Source organism: Nanorana parkeri, unplaced genomic scaffold, assembly GCF_000935625.1.
Source record: "Nanorana parkeri isolate BGI_ZX_2015 unplaced genomic scaffold, ASM93562v1 scaffold802, whole genome shotgun sequence".
NCBI classification, from domain to species: Eukaryota; Metazoa; Chordata; class Amphibia; order Anura; family Dicroglossidae; genus Nanorana; species Nanorana parkeri.
The window spans coordinates 184,070-195,034 of NW_017307070.1; the positions used below are offsets into that span (position 1 = coordinate 184,070).

Here is a 10,965-nt window from a genome sequence, read left to right on the forward strand (position 1 = left end):
CCCCATGCACATTTTATGGCCAATAACCTGCATATAAGCCCTCTTAAAGAGGACAATCATTTTCGAAAGTTCGACCCCCATTGACTTGCTTTAGGTTCTTGTTCGTGTTCAAACTTTTCGGCCGTTCGGGTGTTCGAATACGAACCGAACACGGGGGTGTACGGCCCATCACTATTTGGAATATCCAATATAAAGGAAAAGTCATGGTGACAAAAAATCTGGGTTTAGCCAATAATTTTTGGCATATAAATTACACTGGTCTACAAATTTTGGGAAATGATCGACCTCGGAGATAAAATGTGTTCATTCTTATTACACATTTTGATGAGATGAATTAGAAAACAGGAGATGAAGTTTCTGGCTGATCAGTTGGCTGAAGTTTTCAGAATATTTCACAATAAAGATTTATACACAGGCTAGAAACTAGAAATCACAGGGCCCCATACAAAACTTTGCTATGGTGCCCTGTGATTTCTAGTTACGCCCCTGGCGACTGCTATTTTTGCTATTTTCGCATGGTTCCCCCAATTCTCATTGCTATATCACCATCGTAATTTTGAATTATTTTGAGGCAATTTTGACCTGAAGCTGTATCTTGGAAACTGGAGCCAATGAATACTCAGGACTTCATTTTCCTTTATTAGTGACCCAATTCTGGTAAAATTTAGCTACTTTCATTTCCGAGGCTTTTTCCTGGTAGACCAGTGTGATTAATAATAGTGGGCGTGGCAAGTGTGTGACCATTACATATCTATAACTGGACGTGTGGCAGGGGGTGTGTCTATTACCAAAATACATTGTGCTGGAAGGTGTCTCTCTCATCTCAGAAATTTGGGAGGTGTGTATTAACATAGATGTAATGGGGATAGCTCTCTCGCTGACCATAATGCATGGGTGCCGTTCTACCACTGATCACCAATGGAAACAGACATCTACCCACTGACCATTAGTGTAAAGGGGTCTGTCTGTATTTCTTTCCTGGGCATTATTTTATTTCTCACTTTAATTCTGTGATTGTTTCTCAAAATGATTTTTATCATATAGGGCAGGAGGTGTTATCTCGGATGAGGGTGGAAGGGAAAAACATTATATATTATAGATAAGGTGCCCTGGCCTTTACCAATACTTAAAACATTTTTACAACTTTCAGCTGTTATATATGTGGCTTAATAATATATATATATATGTATATATATATATATACACACAGTATATACTGTAAATATATCTATTTATGTTGCCCATGGTTCTCTTTAAATACAGGCTTCTCTCAACTTTTTATGCCTTCTTCTATTGCTCGGTAACTCTATCAGTGAGATCCCTGCAGTCATCAGTTCTGCACACCTGCTGTGTCCATTATGAGGGGTTCCCATCATCCTTACACTGAGTTCTTAGTACTGCCCAAAAGTTGTACCCATTTCGAACAGTTCTCACCATCCCTGCACTAAGTTCCCAGGTCTGCAGATTTGCTTTGCCCATTATGAGGAGTTCCCACCATCCCTGTGCTGAGTTCCCGGGGTCTGTACACCCGCTGTACCCATTATGAGGAGCTCCCACCATCCCTGTGCTGAGTTCCCGGGTCTGTACACCCGCTGTGCCCATTATGAGGGGCTCCCACCATCCCTGTGCTGAGTTCCCGGGTCTGTACACCCGCTGTGCCCATTATGAGGGCTTCCCACCATCCCTGTGCTGAGTTCCCGGGTCTGTACACCCGCTGTACCCATTATGAGGAGCTCCCACCATCCCTGTGCTGAGTTCCCGGGTCTGTACACCCGCTGTGTCCATTATGAGGAGCTCCCACCACCCCTGTGCTGAGTTCCCGGGTCTGTACTCCCGCTGTGCCCATTATGAGGAGCTCTCATCATCCCTGTGCTGAGTTCCCAGGTCTGTACACCCGCTGTACCCATTATGAGGAGCTCCCACCATCCCTGTTCTGAGTTCCCGGGCCTGTACACCTGCTGTACCCATTATGAGGGGCCCCCACCATCCCTGTGCTGAGTTCCCGGGTCTGTACACCCGCTGTGCCCATTATGAGGGCTTCCCACCATCCCTGTGCTGAGTTCCCGGGTCTGTACACCCGCGGTACCCATTATGAGGGCCCCCCCATCCCTGTGCTGAGTTCCCGGGTCTGTACACCTGCTGTGCCCATTATGAGGGCTTCCCACCATCCCTGTGCTGAGTTCCCGGGTCTGTACACCCGCTGTGCCCATTATGAGGAGCTCCCGCCATCCCTGTGCTGACTCAGAATACTGGATCTTTGGGTGGACTTATCCTTAAGGTTTTTTTCATGTCAACACACCAGTTATTCCGTGGAAAGCTTAATTTCTCTCTCCCACTGAACAGCAGGAGGACTCAGATAACCTTAGCTGGCAAGTGAACGTAGTTCTGTCCTACTGACCAATCAGAAATCATTGGGACAAAACGCCTTTAAACACTTTTGTTAGAATTCCTTTTATTTTATGAGACACTGAAAGGCAAAGCTGTAAACAAAATGTATGGTTTGAATTCTGAAAGTAGTTTTCAGGCCCTTTAACTTCTTTAGTTCAAAGATTCGTCCTTTGACGCAGCGTTGTAGGCAATGACACGCCTCCTCCTCCCCCCACTATGACACATCGGCCAGATTACACGTTTCTGGTGAGGAACTAAAAGTTCCAGGATCTGATTCCAGCCAAGGCAAGCTGGGGCCAGGAATTCCATTGTAGAAGACAAATTAAAGTTTGTCCGTGTTTGGTGGGACTTGTAGTTCTTCAACACATGAATCTTTCCTGGGACTTGTGGTTATTTTACGGATGGAGCTGCAGTTTTTTCCCCCCCAAAAGACGTGAACTGAGGTTTACAAGCCTCACCCAACCTGTACCAGAAGCAGGGCTACCCTTCAGTTTCTTTAACAATTACCACTTTGTAAGCTAATTCAGCCATTCTCAACCAGGGTTCCATGGAACCCCAAGGTTCCTTCAGGGGTTGGTAGGGGTTCCTTGAGCTGTGGCTGATTGACATCCCATTTCACCGTGTCTGCATTGTTCTGGGGCCAACACCACTTGGAAAAGCCAACAGCATGACACCAATGATCTTTTAAGGCAGGGGTGTAAATAATAATCGTGGGCCGCATCAACATTATGGTTGCCCTCTAAGGTATCTGTAAGACTATATAAATGTATCTAATCTTTATCATAATTGCCTCTGCATTCGATTATCACTGGTATAGTAATAACTTAATACCTAGATCTGAAAGTAGAAGTCTAGGAAATGGCCCGGTGGGCCGGATTCGGCCCCCGGGCCTTGAGTTTGACACGTGTGTTTTATGGTGTCTGTAAGGGGGCCATTCTGACCACCAATGTAAAGGGGTGATTCTTCCTACTGACCACCAAGGTAAGGCACATTTGACCCCAATAAATTTTTACCAGGGGTTTCCATAGACCTGAAAATTATGTCAAGGGTTCCTTAGGGGTAAAAAAGTTGAGAAACGCCGGGCTAAATCATACAACATACACTGCTAGAACAATATTATTTTTCGCTGCGAACACAGAGGTCTACCTACTGGAGATGGGGCATGGTGGTGCCATCACATTGGCCCACCTTGCATTAATTTGCACAATTTTGTCGATCAGTCCTGTTGTTTTTTTTGCATAATCTTGAAGGCTGGGGGGCCAACGTACAGCCTGTACTATCAGTTCAATTCCAGAGGGTCCTGAAGAAGACTAGGGGGGTATTTGGGAGGGCATCTTAAGCCCAGGAGACCAGCTCTTAAACTCAGGCTCTGGAAATACAGCCAACGTCCAACGATCCAGAAATGAGAGTGGGGACGATCAAGACTCGAAGGCTATGGTCACGTCAATGCCAAATATGTTGAACTTGATTGAGAACTTCCAGCGCTGGTTTGGGTTGTCGTTCTAGAGGAAGAAAAATATACAAATAAAATGATTCACCGGTTTATGGGCAGCGGGGAACACACCCAAAAAAACCCGTCCCCTACAGAAGGGTTCACATGTTGACAGCACAGAAGACGCAGCGACTTCCAGTAAGCTGCATGTCTGGTCATGTTTGGTACCTCAGGTGTGAGAGGAAGTCTCATAAAAACACTTCAAGTAAAAGGAACAAACAATTTATAACAAACAAGATGAAAGCCCCAGTGTGTCTGGTACAAACCAAGAGGTGTGAGGACATGCAGGCCCGGATTCCCCACAAGGCCACCGAGGCCCGGCCTCGGGGCAGCACGTAGCAGAGCGGCAGCAGCGCCGTGGAGTCCCCCGACGCCCGGAACATGTAGTTCCGGGCGTCAGGCGGTAAGTGGGGAATCCGGCCGTTCGTTTACAAGTGATTGCGGCAATGTCGCCGTGATCACTTGTGATATGTGTGCAGTCCCCTCCCCCGCACCTACCTCTCTCCGCTTTTTTTCGGGACTCCGTCCTCCCCCAGGCCGCCGAATCTCTCTCAGTGAGCAGAGCGGCAGGGTTAAAACTAACCCTGGCGGTCCGTGTACACAGTGAGAGGGGTGAGCTGTGCCCTGCTGTGCTGTGCTCTTCCCCTCTCACCTGTCACAGGAGTTCCAGCACAGTACTGTGCTGGAATAAGAAAAAATAAAGAAAAAAAGGGGGCACATTGCGGAACCTGGCCTTGGGGCGGCAGGGAGAGCAAATCCGGCCCTGAGGACATGTGAGCTTGCACAACACTGAAGGGGCCCCCAATCCTGGACTACACCATTATGGAGATAGCAAGCTTGGATCCTGAAGCTGCCCGTCCTGACAGCCTGGAAGTGACTCATTATTGCCCACGTGGTATTCAGCAGCAAAACTTACAATTGTGGCCCAGGTGATGGGGACGTCACTGCACAGGATGTTGATGGGGACACCCAGTTTTGTCCTATCGGCCTCCCCTCCTGGTATGAGGTCATATGATAAATCGCTGTCCCTTGTTGAGTTCTACAAGAGGAAGAAAGACCAAAAGGGGGAATTTTAAACAATAATGTTCAGGAAATTATTAAAGGAGAAGTACAGGGTCAGGGCTTTTCCCCATAGTTCTCCTTAGTGTAACAGGAGGACACAAACTAGCGTCCTCCCGTCACCCTAAGCTCAGTATACCGCGAGCTACAGCACTGAGACGCCGCAGCTGAAGCGGATCCCGACATCGATGTCTGGATCTGCCCAGCTGCGTGAGTGACAGCTGGCTCTGCCTATTTAGAGACAGAGCCAGGTGTACCCGCCCCCTCCCACGTCCGTTCCGCCAGTCAGCGCTGGAGGATCGGAGCGGGGAGGGGGTAATCCAGTCGCTCCCCAGTCACGGCAGAGAGCCGTGGCAGGATCGAGAAGTGAGCGAACGCCGGTATGTGTTCGCTCACCTCCCGATCTACTGAGCCGACCTGTGACAGTCTCATTGTCACAGGTCGACTAGAACTATGAGGTGAGTGAAAAGATGTACTCAGTACTTGGTTTGGGCCCCTTTTGCAGCACTTACTGCAATTACTTTTGCACGATATTCTAATTATTCGAGTTTCACCTGTATATGTTAATTATAGGTTGAGCCACCGCCTGGCTAATATTTAGTCTGGAGGACTCTTTTAGAAAGATCCCCTCCCCCATTGTTCCTGGCTCTGTATCTTGGGGTGTTTCTCACGATACATGCCCAAACATTGTCAGCCACTCCACTACCTTCCTCTAATGCATTAGAACATGAAACTATCAGACCTGCTGGATATAAAACATTCCGAGAAATTCGTCACATCTGCTCTCTGCTGCCTCTTTTTTCGCAGCTAGCACAGGCACTCCCACTACCAGCCTGATAGGTAACTTCAGCTTTACAGTGGTCCCTACCTGCTGCTGGAATTGTTTGATGCTCTTCAGAATATCGGACATTGTTGGCACATTGATATCCCCCATCTTCACGATGTAACAATTCTTTCCGCCCGTACGTCTGAAGCCGATGAGACCCTGGAATGAGACAGAGGCTACATAAGAACTTCTATTTCCTCTATGGTCAGGTTTGAGTTTTGGCATTGGCACTGACCTCAGTTGGTATTATCAGGATGCTTCTAGCTAGGGGGGGGAGGGGTTCGCCAGCTGGACCAAAGCTGGATGTAAACCGATGGTCGGTTAACCCAGTCTGGATGGGGAATTGGTTGGTGTTGAGGTTGATTTCATCTCACCAAAATTTAAATTTTTCTCAAAGTTGCCAATTTCAGGTTTTGCTAAAGTTCTGTTAAAAATTAAATTGTTAATGAATGGGCTGCCAACACACCAAATGCCCCCAAAAAATGGGAAGTGACCTTCATTTTGTAACGTAATCTACTATAATTTGTTGTGGTGCACTATGACCCCTAATGTGTTTCCTTAGTGTGTTGGGGTGCTATTCAAAGTGAAGGGCACTACAATTATGTAGGTTAGATTAGTGCAATGCAATAGTGTAAAAATTTGTGGTGTAAAATTTGTGTAAAAATTAAACTACCCACCAAAAAACCCACATCAGCTATATAAAGAAAAGTTGATCAATTAATATTCTCTTTAAAGGAGAACTATGGAGTCAGTGTTTTTCCTAAGGGTCACAGGAGGACATAAACTAGGGTCATCCCATGACCCAAAGCTCAGTATATAGAGAGCTACAGCTCGTGGTATACTGAGACCGCCGCAGCCGGGACGGATCCCAACATTACCGTCGAGATCCACCCAGCTGCTTGATTGACAGCTGGCTCTGCCTATCTAGAGGCAGAGCCAGCTGTACCCGCCCCCTCCCCCGTCCGTTCCGCCAGTCAGAGCTGGAGGATCGAAGCGGGGAGGGGGGGAATCCTTGCAGGGAGCCGTGAGTGACAGTCACGGCTCTCTGTAGGGACATGATCGAGAAGTGAGCGAGCGACGGTATGTGTATGCTCACTTCCCGATCTATTGAGCCGACGTGCGACAGTTTCATTGTCACACGTCGGCTCCAACTATGAAGTTGAGTGAAAATCACTCTCCTCATAGTTCTCCTTTAAGAAAATTGCTCATAAGCAGCTCAGTGAAAAAAAACCTGAAAGTTTCCACTTGAGCAAAATTTTGCCGATTGAGTAAATTGGTGATTTGGAAATTGGTATTTTTGCTGTCTCTGTGACGCCTATACAAATAATAGAGGTGGAGTAACCTGGACAGGAAGGTGTGGCGTGCATCATCATGGCAAAATCATTGTCAGAAGCTCTTACCCTTCTGCTTGCCACTAAACCTGTCTGGATAGGAAGTGAACATCTCCCCAATGGGGTCACAGACAGGAAATATAACTCTTCCCCTCCACCTCCAAAACTAAAACAAAGATGTTGGCTTCAGCAGCACATTAAGCCCTTGATCTAAGTGTAGAAATGGAGGGTGCAGTATGCAGTCATTATGATTGTCCCTGTCATCTCAGAGCACTTATATTACTCACATGGTTGTAGTCATAAAGGACGGTGGATGACACGTTGTTGGTCTGCACATAAAACGCCGCCACCTTCTCCACATCATTCAACATGACCGTCTGCTGGACCTTCTCGCCAGTCTTGTCATGGAACGCCATTTCTACCACCTGCAAAACCACCAACATTCGGAGTGTTTCCATTATTCTGATTTTTTTTAACTTACTAGTTAACAAAAGGCATCGAAAATGAAGCAGCTATTGTGTGAAATACATCAGAGTTATTGGGGAGGGTGAAATTTAAGTGGTTTGGGGTGTTTTTAAAGGTAATAGTCAGCTTTACATGGCTCCTGAAAGCTACAGCAGTGCTTTTCAGCTATCCAGGATGAATGCCAAAATATTTAGGAACTCTAACTCTATCCCTAATACCATCAAGAACCCTAACTCTATCCCCAATACCACCATGAACCCTAACTCTATCCCCAATACCGCCATGAACCCTAACTCTATCCCCAATACCACCATGAACCCTAACTCTATCCCCAATACCACCATGAACCCTAACTCTATCCCCAATACCGCCATGAACCCTAACTCTATCCCCAATACCACCATGAACCCTAACTCTATCCCCAATATCACCATGAACCCTAACTCTATCCCCAATACCACCATGAACCCTAACTCTATCCCTAACTCTCTTCATAACCCTAACTCTATCTCCAATACCACCATGAACCCTAACTCTATCCCTAACTCTCTTCATAACCCTAACTCTATCCCTAACTCTCTTCATAACCCTAACTCTATCTCCAATACCACCATGAACCCTAACTCTATCCCTAACACCACCATGAACCCTAACTCTATCCCTAACACCACCATGAACCCTAACTCTATCCCTAACTCTCTTCATAACCCTAACTCTACTGTATCCCTAACACCACCATGAACCCTAACTCTATCCCTAATGCCACAACTAACCCTGACCCTATCTATAAGGCTACCACAAACCCTAATTTTATCTCTAATGCCATTATTATTATACAGGATTCATAGAGCGCCAACAGTTTGCGCAGCGCTTTACAATATAAGGAAGACATTACAATCACAATACAATTCAAGACAAGATGGTAAGGAGGGCCCTGCCCATGAGGGCTTACAATCTAAAAGGGAGGGGGAAGTGATACATGAGGAGGTAGCTGTGTGGGGATGAATTGTTTGAGAACGTGATGGTTGAGTGGTTAGGTTGAGGTTGGATAAGCTTCCCTGAAGGGATGAGTCTTAAGGGAACGCCTAAAGGCAGTCAAGGTGGGAGATAGACGGACAGGTTGGGGTAAAGAGTTCCAGAGGATGGGAGTGCCATTATCAACTCTAACCCCAACTCCATCCATAACAGTACCATGAACCCTAACTCTATCTCTAATGCTATCTTGAAACCTAAATCTACCTCTAACGCTATCACCAACCTTAACTCTGCTTGATAGAGGACAGAGCAGAGTGACCAAGAGATGAGCTTGGGTGGGTCCATAACATGGTCTTAGAGGAAGTGGGTTGAGTGATGCAGTCCGCCATTCAACAAGGAAGCCAGAGGAAGTCTAGGGGTGGCAAATATCTACTGGGGGAGTGAATGTGAGTATTTCAGCAAAAGCTGATTCTTTATTCTATCTTTAAGTTGGCTATTCATTTTCTTTAAAGGAGAATTATGGGGTTAACACTTTTCCCCATAGTTCTCCTTAGGGTAACGGGAGACACAAACTAGCGTCCTCCCGCCACCCAAAAGCTCAGTATATAGGGAGCTGCAGCTCGCGCTATACTGAGACGCCGCAGCTGAAGCGGATCCCAACAATTGTGCCGGGATCCGCCCAGCTGCGTGAGGGACAGCTGGCTCTGCCTATCTAGAGGCAGAGCCAGCTGTACCCGCCCCGTCCCCCGTCCGTTCCGCCAGTCAGCGCTGGCGGATCGGGGAGAGGGGAATCCAGTCTGCAGATGACTTTGTCAGCATTTTGGGGTCTTCCGTCCACTTTCAGTAAAGTATTTGGATCAACTCACCGCCTCGGTGTGCTTCTGGTTCATGTACACCCCGATTAAAGTGGCCCCTACCACAATAATGGCCAGGAGGAAGAGCACGAGGATTGCCCATGTCCAGGTCTTCCGATTCTCGTTCATTGCATGGGGACCGGCGGACGGCTGGAATAAGAGGGATAAAAACAAAATCAGTGTGAGCTAAAGCCAGTCAGTGCGATTTGCATAGCAACCAAGTTACATTGGTTCTTATAACTCAATAGCAACAGTGTATATACTTCCTTTATCTTTGCACAGAAGGGGACCGATGGCAGAATGATAGCAGAGCAAACCCAAAGAATTGTAGAAATCAGTTTTAATTTATTCTGGTTGCCGCTGCTGAGCAGTTAGCAGTATAATCTGCTGCTTTGATTTACTTGCTCCTGATTTGATTTGCTCTGTTTTATTAAAAATTCCGACTCTACAGCAGAAAGTGGCATCATGGTGCCATAAACTCCGGATAGAGGTCTGAGCCTGAACAATGCCGATAATTATTTCGAATTTTGTAAAATTATATTGTAAAAAATAATTTAGACACTTTTTTAAATTGTAACTATTTTTAATATATACACTATATTGCCAAAAGTATTGGGCCCCTCCCCCTCCAAAATCATTGCATTCAGGGGTTCCCTGACATTTCCTTGCTACTAAATATTCCGCGGTCACCTGTTACTGGGATTATAACAAAGTGGAAGCAACTGGGAACAACAGCAACTCAGCCAGGAAGTGGTCGGCCACATAATATAGCGTATATATACACAGTATAATCACTCCTTGTCCTGGAAATCCAAGAAGTGAAAGGAAAAGACAAATCCCAAGTCCATTTAATGGTGAAGCGTGGCTGACGTTAGTCACCCGCACGTGTCTCTGGGTGCGTCCTCCTCACACCCTTCTACCACCAACATTGCTTTTGCAACTTTTCTTCCTTAACAATCTGTTACTTTATTATCACAACACATAATTTATGAATAATTTGGGACTTTGACTTCCTCCTGGGCTCAGAGACAGAGACTTCCCTGTGGATGGGATTTCCTCCCAGCTCGCCGCACGTGGGAGGTTGGGGCGGAGGTGCTGGACGGATTATAATAACAGAGATTATGTAAATTGGAATAAACATTGTAAAGCTGCCAATCCAATTATTTTACCGTCCTTGTCCTCTGCTGTTCCTTGCTCGCTCGAAGGCAAGCTCCACTCTGAGTGGTGGGTGGTACATGTGATCCCTTAGTACCGTGTTTCCCCCGAAAATAAGACACCCTCTTATATTTATTTTGCCCCCAAAAAACACACCAGGTCTTATTTTCGGGGGATGTCTTATTTTTTTTCTTCACATTCAGAATGCCCGCTGTTTTATTTACTGACCTTAATGGTATGGTAAGAATTAGAATATTACTGTTGCTCTATATCTAAAGACGCGGTGCACACAAGCATCAATACACGAGGCATGAGGTCTTAAAGAGGACCTGTCAGAGCAACAACAGACACCTGGCTACAGCGCTGGACTCTACCACTGCCTGGATCACACGGATCTCTGCATGGCGACATGTTGTCAGG

At 46.4% G+C, this 10,965-nt stretch overlaps 1 protein-coding gene across 1 annotated transcript in view; it reads right to left on the reverse strand.

Annotated features, from left to right (window-relative positions):
* Window positions 1–3,806: 3,806 nt before the first annotated feature.
* Window positions 3,807–10,965, reverse strand: part of LOC108794011 (pulmonary surfactant-associated protein C-like) — a 10,677-nt gene continuing 3,518 nt past the window's right edge. The window contains exons 2-6 of the mRNA XM_018564972.1: window positions 9,403–9,540; window positions 7,384–7,521; window positions 5,808–5,924; window positions 4,797–4,919; window positions 3,807–3,890 (exon numbers count right to left, since the gene is read on the reverse strand). Coding sequence (XP_018420474.1) covers window positions 3,807–3,890; window positions 4,797–4,919; window positions 5,808–5,924; window positions 7,384–7,521; window positions 9,403–9,540 — 600 coding nt within the window. The remainder of the gene's footprint in view (window positions 3,891–4,796; window positions 4,920–5,807; window positions 5,925–7,383; window positions 7,522–9,402; window positions 9,541–10,965) is intronic.